We start from the raw sequence: 21,662 nt of genomic DNA, 5'->3' as shown, positions 1-21,662 counted from the left end.
TCTGCCCACCTTGGTCTCCCAAAGTGCTGAGATTACAGGTGTGAGCCATCGTGCCTGGCCACTGACCTTTATTTTTAAGTGGAATAGATAGCACGTGGCTCAGGTCTTAATCAGTATGTCCTACCCTATTGGTAAACAGGACTCAGAAGCAGACTCAGAAGTCTCTGCACATGTGTTTCAGCTGGGTCTTCCTAAGGCTGGCCTGGTTTATTCTCCTTTATAGTGAGCTCCTTGAGCATGTCCACTGGTTTAAATACTCCAGAATCCAGACCAATTACCTTGTTTAAACTGTAAGACAGGTTCTAGAAGAGCTGTAGAAAAGGGATAGACAATCAGCTTCACCTGGCCGCAGTGCCCCGCACAGGGAACAGTGGTGGTGCCTTTCCCTCCCTCCATTGGAGTCCTAAGCACTTTGCTTCTGCCCTAACGAGGCACTTGTTACTTTCCACAGGTCTTTCTATGGAGCATGCGGTCCTACACGTTAATTCGGAAGCTAGAGGGCCATCAAAGCAGTGTTGTCTCTTGTGACTTCTCCCCCGACTCTGCCTTGCTTGTCACGGCTTCTTACGATACCAATGTGATTATGTGGGACCCCTACACTGGCGAAAGGCTGAGGTCACTCCAGTAAGGACTGAATCCCTGCTATGACTTTTTTGTGGGGGGACTGATGAGAAACCTGCCTGGGATTAGGCATGTCTCTTTTAGAGTCTGGGACATGGAAGGGGACAAGCTGATAAGAAGGCGGCACAGTGAGTCTCTTTTTCTTTTTTTTTTTTTTTTGAGACGGAGTCTCGCTCTGTCACCCAGGCTGGAGTGCAGTGGTGCAATCTTGGATCACTGCAACCTCCACCTCCCAGGTTCAAGCGATTCTCCTGCCTCAGCCTCCTGAGTAGCTGGGACTACAAGTGTGTGCCACCATGCCCGGCTAATTTTTGTATTTTTAGTAGAGACAGGGTTTCATCATGTTGGTCGGGCTGGTCTCGAACTCCTGACCTCAGTTGATCCACCCACCTCGGTCTCCCAAAGTGCTGGGATCACGGCATGAGCCACCCCGCCTGGCCTGGTTCATCCTTTCTTGTGATGCATTGTCAATTAAGCCCTCTCTGTTAGCTCTGAGTGTCTTCCAGTCTCCCGATTCAGGCGGCTGTGTGTACTTCTTTGGAATCAGCATTATGAAGCCTCAATATGACTCTTTATTTCCATTTACTAATAACTGTAGTAACAAGTTCAGAAAGAGCCTCTTATCGAAACTGTGCTTTCCAAAATGAGTTTCATGTTCTGACAAACTTGGTCTCCTTTTTCCTTTTGTCTCTGTTGTTTCATGAAGCAAATAATAGGCAGTCCTATAATTATCATGTATCTTCGCCTAAAAAAGACTTGCAGTTTCTACTGTGGCATTAATGTGAGAGCTGACCTACTTTGCATAAGCAAATTAGCACAAGGAAGTGTTAGTAACCCTTCAGCCCCTCCACAGGACACCTGGAGCCTTCTGAGATGCCCTTTTTTTCCTAGTGTGTAAAATCCCAAGCTTTTCCACAAGGGGCACACAATGCATCTTGAGCCCTTTGGTGGCCAGGGCAGTTTGACTTCCTGCCTGGGGTGATGATGGAAGGTGGAGAGCAGCTGTCACTCCAGGCCTGCCATCCTGTTTCTTTCCTTCTCAGCCACACCCAGGTTGACCCTGCCATGGACGACAGTGATGTCCACATTAGCTCACTGAGATCTGTGTGCTTCTCTCCGGAAGGCTTGTACCTTGCCACGGTGGCAGATGACAGGTAACGAAGAGAACTCTCTTTATGTGGCCTCAGAGCAGGTGCATGCAAGTAATGGCAGCAAGCCCCTCCTGGTCTGGCCCTGGGTCAGCTAATGTGTGGATATTCTTTCTCCCCATCCAGACTCCTCAGGATCTGGGCCCTGGAATTGAAAACTCCAATTGCATTTGCTCCTATGACCAATGGTCTTTGCTGCACATTTTTTCCACATGGTGGAGTCATTGCCACAGGGTACGTATCCTAGCGGAACAGATGGGTGGTGGTTTCTGCTGAGTATATCATGTAGCTTTTTAAGGAAAGAAATCATCTAGAATTTTCTTGCCTATGAGGATACCTTTAAGGCAATTCAAGATTATATAAAACTCAAATGATCGATTCTGCTAATACAGTGTGCCATTTTCTCTGAATATTTAACCTAACTGTAATTAAAGACCTGTAAGTCATGCCACCTAATGGGCCAGGTTCACAAAGGAGAATAAAATTGAGACGATGCATAATATATGGGAAACCATTTAGGGCTAAAAGACCACTTTACAGGTAACATCTATAATTCAGTAGGTGGCACTCTATTACTTTTGAAGTAACAGTGGTCAGATTTAGAAAGGGCTGTGCTGAGAGAGCACTTTGGTATCAAAGGAATCTTGAGTGTCTATAATCCTATCAACAGCCTTAATTATTCAGCAGCACAACTTTTACATCCATTTCCGCGGTCAGGATTACACGTTTCAGTCTGTGAAGGCTCCTCCTCTTTCCAGTCAAAGTAGAAATACTAATATCCATCACAGTGAAAACATGAACGAACATCCAAGCTCTGTCTTAACACAGCGTCGGTTTCTGTTTCATTTCAGGACAAGAGATGGCCACGTCCAGTTCTGGACAGCTCCTAGGGTCCTATCCTCACTGAAGCACTTATGCCGGAAAGCCCTCCGAAGCTTCTTAACAACTTACCAAGTCCTAGCACTGCCTATCCCCAAGAAAATGAAAGAGTTCCTCACATACAGGACTTTTTAAGCAACGCCACATCTTATGTTTGTTTGTAACAGGATAAATCTGCCTGGCAAAGGAGTTGTTGGAATAATGGGCCAAACATCTGGTCTTGGATCGAAATAGCATTTCTTCGGAATTGTGAATAGAATGTAGCAAAACCAGATTCCAGTGTACTAGTCATGGATCTTTCTCTCCCTGGCATGTGAAAGTCAGTCGTAGAGGAGGAGATTCCACTTGTGCGGCAACAGAGCCTTACCTTCCATCTTCATTCCAGTTACAAACAGCAAGTGTTGATCTCTTTCTAGTCGTTTTGATTCAAAGTGCAGTTACTGTTGTTTTGATTATATAAGTAAGTGGGCCCCCAGAGCCTCTCTAGTGGCAGAGCAGCTCAAACTCCCTCCACTGGGAAGGATGGCTCCTGCCTAGTACCTGTCCTTGTGTTTCTGATGCAGTGGTAGCGTTGGTCCGAGTTCTCTCCTGCTGTGGTCGCAGTTGCTTTGACGTTGGCCAAAGTGCTTTTCTTCTGGGGCTCCCTTCTGACCTGCAGGACAGTTTTCCTGGAGCCATTTGGTATGAGGTATCATTTAGCTTCACTAAGTTACAGGGGAATCAGAGGCTGTGCTCCTGGCTGATCCAGACACTATTACTGGCTTTTTTTTTTTTTTAAACAATGGTGTGCATGTGCAGGAGATGACAAATTTGTATGTCAGATTATACAAGGATGTATTCTTAAACTGCATGACTATTCAGATGGCTACTGAGTTATCAGTGGCCATTTATTAGCAACATATTTATTTGTATTTTCTCAACAGATGTTAAGGTACAACTGTGTTTTTCTCGCTATCTAAAAACCATAGTACTTAAATTGAACAGTTGCAAAGATGTCTTCATTGTGTAAAGAACTGGTGTTGTTAGGACTTTAGCTGATACTCATGTACGAGATCCGTCTCTGCTGTTTCACTTCATTCGATTAATCGGCTGGTTTCAGCTCTACCGTGAAACAAAAATAGCCCCTTAAAAGTACTGTTCTCCTTCAGTGGCATGTAGTTATCTAATCAAGACACCTCATTCAAACAAAATCTGCCTTAGGAAAGTTTAATATATTTTAAATTATTTTAAGAGATACAACATCTTATTCTTTAGCTTTCTTAATCGGTGCTTTATGGAGGCCAGTGTAACGTTACATGACTTGTAGAGAAAGTTGAGGAATTTCCTCTACCACCTTTGTTGCTTGAAGAAAAACATTTTTCAAAATGAGAGGCTTTCGTTGAAGGAAAGAAAAAAACAGTTAAAAGCTTTTGGCTCTGTTTCATTTTTTTTTCCCCATTAAGAAAAAAAAAAATCCCCTTTTAAAACAAGCAGGGTTGGGCGTGATGGCACATGCCTGTAATCCCAGCACTTTGGGAGGCTGAGGTGGGAAGATTGCTTGAGCCCAGGAGTTCAAGATCAGCCTGAACAACAGTGAGATGAGACCCCACCTCTATTTAAAAAAAAGGTAGCCAAAAAACTTAGCTGGGTGTGGTAGCGGTGTGCACCTGTAGCCCCAGCTACTCAGGAGGCTGAGGTGGGAGGATGGCTTGAGACCAAGCCATTGAGGCTGCAGTGAGCCATGCAATGGAGCTGTGATTGCAGCACTGCACTCCAGCCTGGGTGATAGAGCAAGACCCTTATCTCAAAAAGAAACAAAAATTTAGCCGGACATGGTGGCATGTGTCTGTGGTCCCAGCTACTCAGGAGGCTGAGATGGGAGAACTCCTTGAGCCTGGAACATGGAGGTTGCAGTGAGCCATGATTGTGCCACTGTACTGCAGCCTGGGTGACAGCATGATCCTGCCTCAAAAAATAAACATGTAAGTAGCCTAGCAGAAGAGCTGGGACTGGATTGACTGGCGTTTGCATTTTATGGTAAACTTCTTGGAGTTCCAGGTATAGCAGAGGCTGAGACTCTGGGTAGTTTGAGGCCTGATTGGCTGTCAGATTTAGCTTCAAACTTTGCTGCTGTCCTTAAGGGGGTGAATCCTCCACGAATAAAGGGAATAAGTGACTTTTTCCATTTGACAGTCTAACATTTATATAAAAAACAGCATCCAAAGAAAGTTTATTCTGTGATATTAGAGAGACAAGGATTTCATATAAAGGCAGGTTTGACAAAGTCAGCATCTTTCTGGCTGTCCAAGAAGAGTCACTTGTAACACAGCCAGCAGGCTGCTTTGTTTTTTATTTTAAAGAACACTAACACAAATGTATGATTGCTGTAAAATAAATGTTAAATCTGTACAAAAGAAGTCCCAGTCCTGCAGTTCTAGGTTTAGAGTCAGGCTCAGTCTCACTTGCCCTGCTCTTGCATTAAACAACTGTGATTGACACAGCCTCTGGCCCACAATGGCATCGTTTAAGGCTGTATATTATCTTTAAAGTTCTTTCTTGTCATCCACATCAATTTGGAACCTGCTGGGAACTCTTCTACCAGAGGGTAAATAAAAAGATGAGTTTTTAACGTAAGAGGATCCAGCCCATTTTTGGCCAGACAGCCATTAACATCTATTTAAATTAGATACAGACACAATGCCAAATATTAGAATCATAAATGTAATTCTGGAGACGATGTTTACCTTGGGTAGGAAGACACTTGGACCATATTAGATTTGAAAGCCTTCTGTTCCAGAGCAAAATGGGGCAGGCTAATTCCCTGTCATCCACGCAACTAAAAGGTGAAAGCCTTATGACTTTAAAATTAAAAAGGTTATTTTTTCCCTATGAAAGACGGGCAGTGTAATGTGAGTTACACATTAAAATTATTTTGTACATCCCTGCTCCAAATCACCACAAAAATGGTATTTTTTAAATGCCTGCCCATCCTCGCCTAGAAGGGAGTTCTCCAAGATATGGGGTGACTGGTTCATCCCACGGCCCCAGGCAGCAGTTCATCCCGTAACTGTCCTCTGCTCTTCCTTCACTGCTGAGCCCTGAGAATTGTGAACAGCCCTCGGAGCATCTAGGCCTCTGCTACAATCAGGTCTCTGGTGACTTGAAAAGCAGCAATGAGGGAACTCAGCTGGATCTTCTCGTTGGTGCCAACAGAAAGCCTGTACCTAACAGAAACCAAACACAGGGTAAGAAAAAGCACACACAGCTGCCTTTTCATAAGAGAAGCAGCAATCTAGGGCTGAAATCTGTTGAAGGAGTGGGGAGGGGAATTGATGAAACAAATTTACCCTGGATGGCAATCTTGTATGTGTCCCCCTAACATTTTCTTCTCTGCCCTACACATTGATTTATAAATCTGATGTTTCAAACTCCTAAGGACAGATTCAGTTTTAAAAATTATTAGGGATCAGGCTGGGTGCGGTAGTTTACGCCTGTAATCCTAGCACTTTGGGAGGCCAAGGTGGGCAGATCACTTGAGGCTAGCCTGGCCAACATGGTGAAACCCCTGTCTCTACAAAACAAACAATCCACAAAAATTAGCTGGGCATGGTAGTGCATGCCTGTAATCCCAGCTATTCGGGAGGCTGAGGCAGAAGGACTGCTTGAATCTGGGAGGCAGAAGTTGCCGTGAGCCACGATCACGTCACTGCACTCTAGCACAGGCAACAGAGCAAGACTCTGTCTCAAAACAAAGAAAGAAAGAAATTGTTAGGTATCGACAGTGGTGATCTGAACTGAACTTCGTCCTAACTACACAGACATACAACGTTTATGTAATGAAGGATCGGCAAAATACATTAAGAGGGAAGAAAAATGGAGATTTCCTTTCTCGTAAGCCATTTCACTGGGAAGTCTGGCTGTTGTATCGGTGGGCCTGTGGTCTAGTCAGTAAAATAGGACACTGGAGTTCATCTTGCCACCTTTTAAATGCCCAGTCACTGAGAGCAAAATCGTCATATTCACAGGGCAATGAGGAGAGGTGACCTAATTTGTGCCTGTGAAAGCCAGTGCCACAGATTAGAGCTGGCCTATGCTGACGTCTGTGTTGAACTCGATGCTCTGTCTACTTAAAATGATAGCTGCCGGCTTCACTGGGGGCTAATAACAGTGTTTATGGAACTAGGCAAAGTGGAAGATTGAGTTTGTGTTTACTTTACTCCCCAATATGCTTTAGTATGCCAGAATGCCTTAATAACAGCTGGGTGGTTGAACGGAAGCAGGCCTCCCAAATGCCAAGGGCATTTTCAGAATCAGTGTGGCCGAGCCTGTGAGGTCCAAGGAGAGACCTTCATCTGAGATATGTAACTGATCTGAACTTGACCGTTGAGTTTATCCCCATGTTCTTTAGGCAGCTCACACCGTTCCCCTCATTCCATTCAATGTCACCAGACCAGATTCTACCATATGTGAATGATTTAGGGAAAAAAACTGAAACCAACAAAGTGGAAACAAATAAACAGGGGAAAAAGGAGGAAAATAATTAAAACTGGGACAAGAAGTACTCACTCAATGTCTGCCATTTTGGTCAATAAATGTATTCGAACTGAAGATGGAAAGTCAACTGCGGGAAAAACAAAATGAAATGAGTTAGGTCTGTCACTCTCCACTGTCAAAAAACCCCCCAGAGGACAGAAGAGTTTCAATATCAAATCCCTAACACCGAACTTAGGTGCGCGGCCTCAGCCTGCTCATAGATACACCTCTAAGGAAGTAAGAACCGTGCTGGTTTCATATATTTTACCCACTCTATTTTTGTGATTCTTTATAGGGTAGCCAAAAAGGAAAAGGAAAATTAGCAGATACCAAAGTGATCTGAAGAGCACCAAAGGATCATCACACTGCTCCTAGCAGCTGGGTAGCTCTGCAAGTTATCTGGAAGGCTGGGTTCCCACTTGCTGGGTTTTTTTTTTTGAGATGGGAGTCTCACTCTGTTGCCCAGGCTGGAGTGCAGTGGCTTGATCTTGAACCTACCGGGTTCAAGTGATTCTCCTGCCTCAGCCTCGAGTAGCCGGGACTACAGGCATGCGCCACCACACCTGGCTAATTTTTGTATTTTTTAGTAGAAATGGGGTTTCACCATACTGGACAGGCTGGTCTTGAACTCCTGACCTCATGATCTGCCCGCCTCGGCCTCCCCAAGTGCTGGGATTACAGGTGTGAGCCACCATGCCCAGCCATATATGTATTTTTTTTTAAAGAAATGTGAATTAATATATACTACTTACTGCTATAAAATACCCCTAGAGGAAATAAAGTTAGCCTCCAGGTATTTTCACTCTCCCTAGCAGTTCTAGACATTAAAAGAGGGTTTTTGGGGGGTGGGGGCTAGGGGAGAGATACCATAAGAAGAAATACCTAGGCCGGGCACGGTGGCTCAAGCCTGTAATCCCAGCACTTTGGGAGGCCGAGGCGGGTGGATCACGAGGTCAAGAGATCGAGACCATCCTGGTCAACATGGTGAAACCCCGTCTCTACTAAAAATACAAAAAATTAGCTGGGCATGGTGGGGCGTGCCTGTAATCCCAGCTACTCAGGAGGCTGAGGCAGGAGAATTGTCTGAACCCAGGAGGTGGAGGTTGCGGTGAGCCGAGATCGCGCCATTGCACTCCAGCCTGGGTAACAGTGAAACTCCGTCTCGGGAAAAAAAAAAAAAAGAAATACCTAATGTAGATGATGGGTGATGGATGCGGCAAACCACCGTGGCACGTGTATACCTATGTAACAAATCTGCACGTTCTACACACAAAACTTAAAAGTATAATAAAAAATAAAAAAATAAAAACAATATAAAAAACGGTTTCTGGAACAAAGTTTTTTTTTTTTTAAGACAGATTCTAGCTCTGTCACCCAGGCTGGAGTGCAGTGACAAATCTCAGCTCACTGCAACCTCGACCTCTCAGGTTAAACAATTCTCTCACCTCAGCCTCCCGAGTAGCTGGGATTACAGGCCTGCACCACTAAACCCGGCTAATGTTTTGTATTTTTATTAGAGATGGGATTTCACCGTGTTGGTCAGGCTGGTCTCGAACTCCTGACCTCAGGTGATTTGCCTGCTTTGGCCTCCCAAAGTGCTGGGATTACAGGTGTGAGCCATTACACCCAGCTCTGGAACAAAATTTTAAACAGTGTCAAGACAAAACTGCTAAAAAGACAGGGTCTGATTTATACTTCATTCGTTTCTTTGTTTCAAGAATGAAGCCTCCTGTTCTAACCATCGGTAACCCCAAAGCAGGTCACCTTCTTCACAGCTTCTCAGGAATAACGTTAAGTTACCTCTATGCACAAACAAGTGTATCTCTGTCAGGATATCGTGCAGTGCCAACCCCTTCAGAGTTTTCAACTCTGTAATATCTAGAGAGGAGCAGTTAGTTAAGGCAAAGGGAACAAGTTCAGAACAAACAGACTGCAGAGAATTTTGAATTCAAACCCTGGCAAGTGACTTTTTAAAGTAGGGCTTTTAGTCCCAACAGCTGTTTCTCTTTCAACTCGAAGCTGCACACAGGTGTTGGACTCCAATTCTTTTTCTTTGTTTCATCTTCAGTAATGGCTTTCTGAAAGATAAATGTATCTCCTTCTATTAGAGAATAAAGCCAATTGCATTTCCTTCCCTCCTTCCTTCCTTCCTTCCTTCCTTCCTTCCTTCCTTCCTTCCTTCCTTCCTTCCTTCCTTCCTTCCTTCCTTCCTTCCTTCCTTCTTCCTTCCTTCCTTGTGGTGCAATCTCAGCTCACTGCAACCTCTGCCTCCCGATTTCCAGCAATTCTTATGCCTCAGCCTTCTGAGTAGCTGTAACTACAGGCACCTGCCACCACGCCTGGCTAATTTCTGTATTTTTAGTAGAAACGGGTTCACCATGTTGGCCAGGCTGGTCTCAAACTCTTGACCTCAAGTGATCTACCTGCCTCAGCCTCCCAAGGTGTTGGGATTACAGGTGTGAACCACCGCACCTGGCCCCAAATGCATTTTCAAAGAGTTCGTATCACCATTCCTAGCCTTTAATTTCACAGCACAAGAGCTATCACTATCACTGACCAATTGAAAATTACTGCATCTTCAATGCCGAGGCCTAAGTTTTTCTCCCATCTGGGAGTGAAGCTGCTTCAGGCCTTCCCCTGACTTGAAGGCCAGTGCCCTTCAAGAACTCTGGAGTGTTAAAGACAAGTACCCACTCCACCTACAGACATCTCATTCCCACAACAAGCTGACCAGAGTCACATGAAGCCAGTCATCCTTTCCCAGCAAGGTGTGGGTGCTAGCTGCAGCCTGAACTCCTAAGGCCACCATCAGGTCTCAGTGGCCAGAGGTCATGAGAAAGGATACTTCTGTAGGCGGTGGTGAAATCTTGATTCAACATCCAGTCCAGGATGTTGGCGATGTCTGACTTGAGCGGGTGCCCGGTGCAGGTGTAGACAGTTTCCTCCGTCACCTTCCCGAAGGCCATATTGGTGCTCTGTGCAGACAGAGAGGGAAAGGAGAGATCACAGTGGCTGTCACAGCAGCCACCAAGTTGCAGGGAGCCAAGAAGAAATTGCAGCAATGCGGGTGGACAGCAAAGTTCCACGGGCACAAGACAATTGGGATGCCACGTGTTTAACAGCGGGAAGTCACTCATCAGAGGATGCCATAGCCTGTTGGCTATTACAGTGCCAAATCCTTCCCTCCCTTTGCCCTCTTTGCATCAACTGATTCTTTTTGTTTTATAAAAATTTTGTTTTTCTCTGTTTTTTGAGACAGGGCCTTGCTGGAGTGCAGTGGCATGATCATGGCTCACTGCAGCCTCGACCTCCTAGGCTCAAGTCACCTTCCTGCCTCAGCCTCCTAAGTAGTTGGGACTATGGGCGTGCACCACCACACCTGGCTTATGTTTTTTTTCTTAGTGGAGTCAGAGTCTCACTATGTTGCCCAGGCTGGCCTCCAGCTCCTGGGCTGAGGCAATCCACCTGCTTCGGCCTCAAGTGCTGGGGTTACAGGCGTGAGCCACCATACTTGGCCTACAACAAGTGATTCTTTTCAATTAATCAGAATACAAAGCGAGGAGGGGGAATCTAGCAGGTTATGAGATCAAGGTCTTACCAGCTATAGATTTCTAAATTTACAGATTGCTCATGCTGTTGCTTAGGTCTTTCTTGAAACACTATTGCAAAACAATGACAAGATTTGCTGGGACCAGGCCGGGCACAGTGGCTCACGCCTGTAATCCCAGCACTTTGGGAAGCCCAGGTGGGTGGATCACTTGAAGTCAGGGGTTAGAGACCAGCCTGGCCAACATGGCAAAATCCCATCTCTACTAAAAAATACAAAAATTAGCTGGGAGTGGTAGTGGTGCCTGTAATCCCAGCTGCTCAGGAGGAAGGAGACTCACTTGAACCCAGGAGGCAGAGGTTGCAGTGACCTGAGATCATGCTGCTGCACTCCAGCCTGGGCGACAGAGCAAGACTCTGTCTCAAAAAAAAAAAAAAAAAAAAAAGATTTGCTGGGACCATACCTGCAAAATGTTCAGAGCCCTGCGCATGTCTCCGCTGGAAAGGGTGACAAGTGCTTTCATTCCATCTTCACTTATATCAACTCTGAAAGAAATATGCAAAAGGGATTTACGAGGTCCCCTGAGAGCACCAGCCTTCACCAAAGGAACAAGATGATCTGGAGTGATTAAGGCTTTAAAGGAATGAAGGAAAGAGAGGAAAAGAGTTAATAATTGGCCGGGCGCGGTGGCTCACGCCTATAATCCCAGCACTTTGGGAGGCCAAGGCGGGTGGATCACGAGATCAAGAGATGGAGACCATCCTGGTCAACATGGTGAAACCCCGTCTCTACTAAAAATACAAAAATTAGCTGGGCATGGTAGTGCGCGCCTGTAGTCCCAGCTACTTGGGAGGCTGAGGCAGGAGAATTGCTTGAACCCAGAAGGCGGAGGTTGCGGTGAGCCGAGATTGTGCCATTGCACTCCAGTCTGGGCAACAACAGCAAAACTCCATCTCAAAAAAAAAAAGAGTTAATAATCTCCTGATCTGTATGATCTAGAATTCACTCTGGTTTTTAGGGACCTGGGCTTCACATTAGTAGTCACAGCCAACCAAAATAAAGAACAGCTGGTACTTAGGAACGAGCATTCTCCCATGAAGCCAGTGGCCTTGAATTCTCTCTGGGGAGGACAGAGGCCTGGAACAATCCATGATCACACAGCCGAAACTCCTCCTTTACAACGAGCAGCTGCTCAGGTCGGCTACTTGCTTGGCATCTGATTACACAGAATGTGATGTCTCAGAACCTTCCCTTCTAGTCTGAAAAGGCTGGAAGCATCTTTGCAGAAGGGACTCGGCAGCATGCAGTTTCCAATGACAAAGAAGAGTAGGAGGAAATTGGGACAGCTTCCAGGGGAGGATGGAATCAAGAAAAAGGAAGAACCAGATGACTTCTATGAGGAACGGCCTTGAGACAGCAGAGAAAATGACAGCAGCGGATGGTCCCCAGGCTCACCCTGTGTTAGGCACTCTGCTAAGTCATTTTCCAACATCTCTACAAATGAAGCAGCCAGCCAGCCCAGAAGCCTGTTTCTACTACACTGCATCCTCAGTGGCTCACAAAATACTCACTTCTCTTCTTCTACAACATGTTCCAGGCGGGGAACCATGAGTTCAGGTGTCAGGGGACCAAAACGAAACCTCGTACACCGGGACTGCAAGGCGGGGATGATTTTTGATAGATAGTTACAGATGAGACAGAATCTGGTATTTTCTGTGAATTTCTCAATTACTGGTGAGAGAAAATAAAACCACCTCATGTCAAAGTCCATTCTGATTTTTCAAGGAACCCAGAAAACTTGAACTTTTCTATGGTCACAAGGGTATAGGAAAAGATTCAAGACTGCAAACAAGTGAGGGTGTTGGCCGGGCATGGTGGCTCATGTCTGCAATCCCAGCATTTGGAAAGCTGAGGCGGGAGGATCATTTGAGGTCAGGAGTTTGAGACGAGCTTGGGCAACGTGGCAAAACCCGATCTCTACTAAAAATACAAAAATTAGCCAGGCGTGGTGGTGCGTGCCTGTAATCCCAGCTACTCCGGAGGCTGAGGCAAGAGAATTACTTGAATCCGGGAGGTGGAGGTTGCAGTGACCCAAAATTATGCCACTGTACTCCAGCATGGGTGACAGAGTAAGACTCCGTCTCAAAAAAGAAAGAATGCAAACAAGTGCTTGGGAAGAGACAGGGCAGTGCTGGCCTGTTCAGAGACCAGCCACTCCTCTTTTTTTTTTTTTTGAAACAGTCTTGCTCTGTTACCCAGGCTGGGATCTTGGCTCATTGCAACCTCTGCCTCCCGCGTTCAAGCGATTCTCTTGCCTCAGCCTCCCGAGTAGCTGGGATTACAGGCGCGTGCCACCATGCCCAGCCAAGTTCCATAGTTTTAGTAGAGACAGGGTTTCACTATGTTGGCCAGCCTGATCTTGAACTCTTGACCTCAAGTGGTCTGCCTGCCTCAGCTCCCAAAGTGCTGGGATTACAGGCATGAGCCACCACGCCCCATCTAGCCACTCCTCTTTCATAAGCTGGTAAACATGCCTCAGTGGGATTTTACAAAATGCTTCCTTTTTTACCACTTGCCATGATTCTGGCACTTTTGCCATGTAATCCCATTAAGACTATGAGACTGCTTCTTGTCCTTTTACATAAAATGATATTTGGTAGGTTGATGATTCTTCACCTTCTATGGACAAGGACGGGGACAGCTTTTTGCAGACTTTTCCATGGATACTCTCTGGAGGCCTTAGAGCACTCAAGGGAGCAATAACCTCAACAGAGAGATGCTTATGACACCAGTTCCATTCTGTAGGTACCCAATGTTCTCACATGGGGATCTGCCGAGACTGACAGTCACTCGGCAGAACAAGATGCCGAAGAAAGGCTGCCAAGCTTCTAGGACCAGAAGATATTCTCACCGTCCTCCTCCTCCTCCTCTTCTAAAACATGTGCTGCCATCTACTCCCTCCCCACAAACTCCTAAAGATTGTTCTTCTCTCAAAGCTGATTCACTTGGAATCTTAATGAGAGATTACAAGTATCCTTTAAGAGAAAAGCACTGCACTAGGCCCCTGAAGACAGACAAATCCCAGGGTGCTCTCCCTCCTCCTGCCAAATCATTCACTTGGCAAGCAGTAATGTCAGCTTTCTGAGTGCACCTCAACTTCAGATATTCTTTGCCTAGCTATTGTGGTTCAAAGGGTACCATTAGCAGAAAGGACTAGCCAATAGTTTAGGGATGAAAGATTTTCCATACCCCGTCCCATGGAAAGATATGAATTCCCAACCCTGAACTTGAACTCAGTGTCAAAGGAGGTTGAACACCAGTGACGGGCCAGACTTAAAAGTCTGCACAGGGCTTAGTCCTTAGGCTGCTGAAAGGGAAGGTCCCACTAGGTATCTTGCCTGCATCATCAGATGGGAGACACAGAGAAAGGTGTACAGATTTCTCTGGGCCAGAAGATGAAAACTGAAAACAAGCAATACTGTATCTCATGTCCAAAGTTCCTAATTCTCCTGTAATCCCAGCACTTTGGGAGGCCGAGGCAGGCAGATCACCTGAGGTCAGGAGTTTAAGACCAGCTTGGCCAACATGGTGAAACCTCATCTCTACTAAAAGTACAAAAATTTGCTGGGTGGCACATGCCTGTAATCTCAGCCACCTGAGAGGCTGAGGTTGGAGAATTGCCTGAACCTGGGAGGCGGAGGTTGCAGTGAGCCAAGATTCGGCCACTGCACTCCAGTCTGGGAGACAGAGGGAAAAACAACAGAACAGCAACAACAAGAAGAAACAAAGTTCCCAATTCTCCTTCCAGTGTGCTCTGCAGCCCACATGCTACACAGTGGCTCCGCTTACCTCTTCTCAAGGCATTCTGGGCGTCCTGAGTCATGGCATCTGCTTCATCCAAGATCACCAGCTTAAAGCCTTTCCTAGAAAAACAAATGGTGCTGTCTAAAGATGTCTTCAATCTCACCTCAATATCTGAACCCAAACCTGCATCTTCCCATTGGTGCCATCAGGCCCTCTCTCAGAAAGGCTATTTCTTCTAGAACTTTGACCAAGGCAAACATCTTTGGCCACTCAGAGAGGAAATGATCCATCACTCTTTCAACCCTTGGTGGGAACTGAGGATGGATTTCTTTGCTTCTATGTGCTGTGTCCTCTGGCACCTTCGCCTTCCTTCCACAGAGTACCCTATCATGCCAACTGCTTTCTCCATCTCCTTCACTCAGGTCTCAGTCTTCTCACCCTTTTTCTTTTTGTTTGAGACAGAGTTTTTCCTCTGTTGCCCAGGCTGTGATCTCAGCTCACTGCAACCTCTGCCTCCTGGGTAGCTGGGATTACAGGTGCCTGCCACCATGCACAGATAATTTTTGTATTTTCAGTAGAGACAAGGTTTTACTATGTTGACTAGGCTGGTCTTGAACTCGTGACCTCAGCTGATCCAACTGCCTAGACCTCCCAAAGTCCTAGGATTATAGGCATGAGACACTGTGCCTGGCCCTCACCCTTTTTCTTTCTTTCTTTTTTTTAGCCACCATCCTACTTATCCTTCCTGATCTCAATTTAGTTTTGTTTAAATTCAAACTAGCTCATCCAGTCTTAGGGTAATCTAACCAGCTCCCAGGAACTAAAAATGAAGGTAATCTTTCCCTAAAGAACTTGGTAATACAGGCTGGGCTCACGCCTGTAATCCCAGCACTTTGGGAGGCTGTGGCAGGCAGACTGCTTGAGCTCAGGAGTTCTAGACCAGCCTAGGCAACATGGGGACACCCCATGTCTACTAAAAAATACAAAAATTAGTTGGACATGATGGCTTGTGCCTGTATTCCCAGCTACTTGGGAGGCTGAGGCTGGAGGATCGTTTGAGCGTGGGAGGTTGCAGTGAGCTGAGATCATGCTCCTGCACTCCAGCCTGGGCGATAGAGCGAGACCCTGTCTCCACAAACAAACAAACAAACAAACAAACAACAAAAAATGTATACCTGTAATACAGGTATATACAGATGGAGATAACATTTCTTTTAATAGTTGCATTATAACGCTTCTTACTACCAACCCTGTTATCCCTTTTCCATGGCTGCTTTCAACAAAGTCACTTTTTTTCAACCCATATAAACTGGCAAAGGAAAGGATTAAAAAATTAAACCATATCATCTTACTAATCAACATCAAGGGAGAGAAATGATATAAATAATTCTTACTTAAATATTGTCCTTGTGCTAGCAAAGCTCAGGATTGGTCCTCGAACGATGTCTATTCCTCTGTCATCTGAAGCGTTCAGCTAAATGCATAAGACAAAAGTCAAAACACAAAGCATGCTGCTGTGCTATCCACGAGTTCTGGGCTTCAGTGCATCTCTTCATTAGTCCAGCTCAGCGGACTAGCTCTCTATGTCTAACAAAACTCACTACTCATTACCTTACATTCCGAAAGGCAGATGTCTTTATTATCCCCGCCCTTTGAGGACACGGACTCTTACATAAACTGGAGAAATAATTACTGGGTATGGTTACACTGAGCAGCACCTCTGGTATGAGCAGAATGATCCAAACTTAACTACCACAATCCCAAGGTTACCAAGTGCTTACTAAACCGAAATAAGGACATTAGTAGCAGCAAAGTTCTGACACCCACGTCTAAAAAGTAAGATAAACATTCTTTTCTTGCAACAGACAATACTCAGCTTTTTGAATCTAAGTATATTAGTCAAGGTCTCAGCAATATACAGATGGCATACTCAGCAATTTGCAGAGAACTAAACAAGGAGATCTATTTTTTTTTTTTTGAGACGGAGTTTCACTCGTTACCCAGGCTGCAATGCAATGGCACGATCTCAGCTCACTGCAACACTTGCCTCCTAGGTTCCAGCGATTCTTCTTCCTCAGCTTCCTGAGTAGCTGGGATTACAGGTGTCTGCCACCTTGCCTGGCTAATTTTTTTTTTCTTTAAAAAATTTTTTTTAATTTTTTAATGTTAAGATGGGCATTCACCATGATAGCCAGGCTGGTCTTGAACTCCTGACCTCAGGTGATCCACCCACCTTGGTCTCCCAAAGTCGCCTGGCTAATTTTTAATATATTTTTAAATTAGAGATGGGGTTTTGCCATGTCGGCCAGGGTGGTCTCGAATTCCTGACCTCAGGCAATCCACTCGCCTCAGCCTCCCAAAGTGTTGGGATTACAGGTGTGAGTCACTACACCCAGCCCAGGAGATCTTTTAAAAGATCTTTTAAAAGATGTGATATGGGAAAATCACGGGGCTATGTGATCCCTGTCGCCTTTGGGCCTGAAGGGGTTAGTGAAGGGAGTGGCTCTAGGCAACTGGAGAGGGCTACCGGACAGGTACCACCTGTGAGATGTACCCTACAGGTGGGCCATGCTGCCGGTGGTGTCAGCCCCCAGAGAAGGTCCAGGCATCACTCACTTCCTTCCCTATCCCTGCCAGGGCCCCTCTTGACCAATCCCAACCAGGAGCCAGAGGGTAAGTGAGCTTCTAGTCGGTAGAGCTCAGCCTTCTGGGCAAGAATAGGGTGGAGAATTGATCCGGAGGGGCCATGGCGGGCAGGCAACAACCAAGTAACCATAAGCAGGGTTTGGGTAGAGGTTGGCAACAGCAAAGAAAAAGTGCTTAGCCCCACAACTGCCCTCTAGCTGACCAAAGCGAATCCAGACCAAAATGGCCATTACAGAAAAAAGTGAATTAAAACATCTTATTTCAAATTTCTTTCTTTCCTAACTGCCTGTGGGGCAACTCACTTTTAAAGTAAAATAAAACCAGCAGAACTGAAATTAAGAGACTGGAGTCCTAAGTTATATGTAGAGTAAGAACAATCTTATTTACCTCCAAGACCATGGAGCCAAATTCTTTGTCTTTATATAGCTGCTTCGCACAGGCTAGGATGGTGGATGTCTTGCCTGTCCCTGGGGGGCCATAGAGAAGCAAGTGTGGCAGTCGGTCTTCACTGATAAATTTCTGAACTGAGGATTGGGAAGAAAGGAGGGCACCATCAGTGTTTGGGAGCTGCCTCATTCACGCCAGGTCCCTGAGTTGGGCTGAAAGCTCTTCAACCCAATTCAATGTCTAAATCAGAGGCAGATACAACTTGACGTAGGGGCCTTGTCTCTGTATTCCTGGTGCAATTGGAATTCACTCAGTAATGCAGCCAGTCAAGTATTTACTGAGTGCCTACTGTGTTACAGGCACTTTTCTGGGTGCTGGCAACATCTTTGAACTTAAATGATTCTCTGTAATGCTATTTTTACTCTACTGTGTTGCAATTTTATGCTCATGTTTATGACTTACCCACTAGACTGTAGCTACCTGAAGAAAATGAATGAACAATCTTAAAGCCACATTCTATTAAGCTCAATCAGATTCTCTGAAGTTATTACTTAGGAGAGACATCACCACCAAGAAATTTATACAGATCCTTCAACCAGGACAAGAGCAACGGACACATGGATACTTACTGGTACTCAGAATGTCCTGATGAGAAATGAGATCATTCAGGGTCTGTGGCCGGTATTTCTCAACCCTGAAATACAATTTAGCAGGTATTATGACATATAAATGCAAGAACATTTTATATGCAAAAGAATCCTTGGCTGGGCATGATGCCTCGCCTGTAATCTCAACACTCTGGGAGGCTGAGGCGGGTGGATCATGAGGTCAGGAGTTCAAGACTAGCCTGACCAACATGGTGAAACCCCGTCTCTACTAAAAATATAAAAATTAACCGGGCATGGTGGTGCACACCTGTAATCCCAGCCACTCAGAAGACTGAGGCAGGAGAATTGCTTGAACCCAGGAGGTGGAGGCTGCAGTGAGCTGATATCACGCCATTGCACTCCAGCCTGGGCCACAGAGTAAGACTCCATCTCAGGAAAAAAAAAAATCCTTGTAGGCCAGGCACAGTGGCTCACATCTGTAATCCCAGCACTTTGGGAGTCTGAGGCAGGTAGATCATTTGAGGTCAGGAGTTCAAGACCAGCCTGGCCAACATGGCAAAACCCTGTCTCTACAGCTACCTCCTAGGGGCTCTGTACGGATCAAACATCTAACAGGGCATCTGCTAACCTAATAATACGCCATTCAATAAAAAAATAAGAAAAAAAATACAAAAATTAGCCAGGTAAGGTGGCATGTCCCTGTAGTCCCAGCTACTCAGCACGCTAAGGTGGGAGAATCGCTTGAACCTGGGAGGCAGAGGTTACAGTGAACTGGGATCACACCACTGCACTCCATCCTAGTTGACAGGGTGAGTGAGACCCTGTCTCAAAAAAAAAAAGAAAGAGAGAGAAAGAATCCTTTCATATCCTAATTTAAAAAGGAAGAAAAAGCACTTTAAATTTGAACACAGACAGTGGTTCTCAACCAGGGTGATTTCGTCCTCCTAGGAACATCTAGTGAAACATATTTAGCTGTCACACGTGGGCAGAGGGTCCTAGGCACTTAGTGCATAGTCTCTAGGAATGTTAAACATGCCACAGTGCACAGGACAGCTCCCCCAGACCCACCCAGAGTATCTTGGCCCAAAATATCAATAGTGCTGAGGTTGAAAACTGTTCTTATCTCATCTTTCCAGCTGTTTGCCTATAATCTCAACCTGATGGGCACCTACTATTTCAAAGTGCATTTGAAACTGAACTCATACCCAAATAGCCTTCAACAGAAGAATGGATAGGTAAAATGTCTTCTGTCGATACAACGGACTATGATTCAGCCGTAACAAGAAATGCAGTACTGATACAAACAGCAACATGCATGAACCTTGAAAAACTGATGCCGAGTGAAAGAAACCAGACACAAAAGGCCACATCATGTAGGATTCCACTTACATCAATGTCCAGAATAGGCAAATCCATAGAGACAGAAAGATTAGTGGTTGCCAGGGGCTAGAGGAAGGGGAGAATGGGGAGTGACTGTCAAGGGTACAGGATTTGCATTTGGGATGATGAAATTTTGGAACTAGATAGTGGGAGGACTCCACAACAGTACACTGCATTCTGAATGTACTTAATGCCACTGAATTGTACACTTTAAAATGATTACGTGCTGGGCTTGGTAGCTCGCCTCTAAAAGTTCCAGTGCTCTGGAGGCTGAGGCAGGAGAATGGCTTGAACCCCAATGTTTGAGGTTAGACTGAACTGTGATCACACTACTGTGCTTCAGCCTGGGCAACAGAGCAAGACCCTGTCTCTAAAAAAATAAATACATAAAATAGTTACAACTGTCAACCTTATGGGATTTTTTTTTAAAAAACCACAATAAAAGCAAATTGAACTAGCTACTAGACAATGACAACTTGGAGCTTTCAAAACCAAGCCAAATTGCATCAAAGTCTTTAGAGCACTGCTAGGACATCGCTGTTGAAGTAGGATGGTTAACAGTACAAGCTCTGAATTCAGACTTCCTAGATTCACCTCCAAGCCTATTTTCTAGCCCTGGACCATAGGCAAGTCATTTAACCTTTCTAAGATGCAGTTTCCTCCTATGTAAAATTTGAAGCGGTGCCTACCTCCTAGGGTCTTTGTAAGGATCGAACATCTAACAGGGTGTCTGCTAATCTAGCAATACGCCATTCAATAAAAGTTGACCAGGGAGCGTTATTACTCGTTTAAAATGTGACCAATAGTCGCATCGCAGGTTTTGAAGAGTGGGAAGAGGACATTTTGGCATGGAGGCCAACGCAGGTGTCAGAGGACGCAGGATCGAATCCCTGTGCTGTCACCAGGTGCGAAAGCCGCTTTCTTCTTCGGCAAATGGAGCTGGGTGTGAAAGGGTAAGAGCTGGCAAAAGTCCTAAACAGAACGGACGAGTCTGGGGACCTGGGGGGCATCGGGGGAAACCTCTGCGGCTCGGCCCCGACTGCAGGCCCGGGAGCGGCGGGGCAAGATCGGGCTGGGGTCCGGTCACCTGCCCACCCCGGCCACCGCCTCCCCGCGCGGCCGCCCGGCCCCCTCTGCCCACCGCGGCCGCTTGGCCTCTTCCTACCAGGGCAGGTTCCTGATCTTGGCCGCCGCGGGTTGCTCCTGCTGCTTGAGCGCTGAGGTCTCCATGGCGGGGAGACGAAGGCGACCAGATCCGCTGAGATCGTCGCGTAACTCAAGCGCCTGCACAGCGACCAGCCGCGACCTGACCCTGAGACCCTTGCACTCAGAGTTCGCGCGCAAAAACAACTCTCGCGATAAGTGGCCATCGGTTTCCGACTTCCTCCCTGGGTCCCGCCTCCTAGTGTTGCCAGGGCGCCGGTTGCTAGGTTACCAGAGGGGCCAGCCGCCAGCTAGCTTCCAAGCTCCACCTCTCCAGCCTGCTCGGAGCTCTCAGATACCTAGGCGCTTCCAGAGCAGGGGATCGGGAGAGGCAGGGCGCCCTGTAGCCCTGGTCATTAGCACCTATTAAGATCTCACGGCCAAAGCCAATTCCTGCCATAGCCAAACTTCAAACACTTAACGTTCAAACGAACAAAAGCTTTCGGGGCTCAAAAAAAATATTTTTCTAAGTAAAAAACAGCACCCGAGTAACACGGCTGGATCTTGAATATACATGCCCTTGTGAAAAAGGCTCACAATACCTCTCGGCCCCAAAGCTGGGGGTGGGGTGAATATTTGGAAATGAAAACAACCCCAAACACACATAACTGCAACCTACCTCTCTCCGGAATCCGTGCCCCTCACCCAACAAAATTTAGAGAACCAACCACCGGAAAACTACTCCAGAGAAAAACAAACAGAAACTTCCAGTTGGGTTCATCTGTGTCGCTGGAAGGATCTGGTTCATGAACACAGAGGACAGGGTTTCTGCGATCTGAGATACTGAGGAGAATCGTAATCAACATTTTAGTTTTTTTTTTTTTTTTTTCTGAGTCGAAAAGATTCTGGATCATTTTCATTTTCTTCTTTTTTGTAGGTCCATCTTTCCTTTTCTTTCTTTTTTTTTGAATCTCACTCTGTCACCTC

General features: G+C 45.9%; 2 protein-coding genes and 1 long non-coding RNA gene across 7 annotated transcripts in view; 2 read left to right on the top strand and 1 right to left on the bottom strand.

Moving 5' to 3' along the window:
- Positions 1 to 4,053, top strand: part of WSB2 (WD repeat and SOCS box containing 2) — a 30,285-nt gene extending 26,232 nt beyond the window's left edge. For all 4 annotated transcript variants that reach the window (XM_078337408.1, XM_078337407.1, XM_035257776.3 and 1 more), the window contains 4 exons: positions 452 to 624; positions 1,665 to 1,775; positions 1,896 to 2,003; positions 2,621 to 4,053. In XM_078337408.1, coding sequence (XP_078193534.1) covers positions 452 to 624; positions 1,665 to 1,775; positions 1,896 to 2,003; positions 2,621 to 2,783 — 555 coding nt within the window. In that variant the 3' untranslated portion in view covers positions 2,784 to 4,053. The remainder of the gene's footprint in view (positions 1 to 451; positions 625 to 1,664; positions 1,776 to 1,895; positions 2,004 to 2,620) is intronic.
- Positions 4,054 to 4,827: 774 nt separating this feature from the next.
- On the bottom strand, positions 4,828 to 20,887 carry RFC5 (replication factor C subunit 5). 2 transcript variants are annotated; one of them, XR_013522146.1, is made up of 11 exons: positions 20,698 to 20,887; positions 18,174 to 18,238; positions 17,545 to 17,681; positions 15,906 to 15,985; positions 14,557 to 14,630; positions 12,279 to 12,438; positions 11,171 to 11,252; positions 9,892 to 10,135; positions 8,961 to 9,238; positions 7,194 to 7,248; positions 4,828 to 5,851 (listed from the first exon to the last, which is right to left on the bottom strand). XR_013522146.1 is itself a non-coding variant. In XM_002753061.6 (11 exons), the coding sequence occupies exons 1-11, from the start codon at positions 20,760 to 20,762 to the stop codon at positions 5,755 to 5,757; spliced, it is 1,023 nt and encodes a 340-aa protein (XP_002753107.1). In that variant the 5' UTR covers positions 20,763 to 20,887; the 3' UTR covers positions 4,828 to 5,754. The 2 variants fall into 2 exon arrangements, 1 of the variants encoding a protein (XP_002753107.1); XM_002753061.6 differs by having other exon boundaries at positions 8,961 to 9,038; positions 10,006 to 10,135.
- Positions 20,355 to 21,662, top strand: part of LOC128928624 (uncharacterized) — a 30,228-nt gene continuing 28,920 nt past the window's right edge. The window contains exon 1 of the long non-coding RNA XR_013522147.1: positions 20,355 to 20,485. This is a non-coding gene — a long non-coding RNA (uncharacterized LOC128928624). The remainder of the gene's footprint in view (positions 20,486 to 21,662) is intronic.

This window comes from Callithrix jacchus, chromosome 9 (genome assembly GCF_049354715.1).
Source record: "Callithrix jacchus isolate 240 chromosome 9, calJac240_pri, whole genome shotgun sequence".
Taxonomy (NCBI): Eukaryota; Metazoa; Chordata; class Mammalia; order Primates; family Cebidae; genus Callithrix; species Callithrix jacchus.
Note: the sequence above shows the minus strand (reverse complement) of the source record. Positions and strands in the feature narration are given on the sequence as shown.

Bases quoted from the DNA above. Each gene is read 5' to 3' on its own strand.
- RFC5 (XM_002753061.6), bottom strand. From the start codon at position 20,762: ATGGAGACCTCAGCGCTCAAGCAGCAGGAGCAACCCGCGGCGGCCAAG. The intron at 10,136-11,170 runs GTATGGTCCCAG...CTGTCTGCACAG, and splicing joins GGGCTCTGAACATTTTGCAG to AGCACCAATATGGCCTTCGG. The intron at 7,249-8,960 runs GTAACTTAACGT...TTTTTCCCGCAG, and splicing joins ACACTTGTTTGTGCATAGAG to TTGACTTTCCATCTTCAGTT.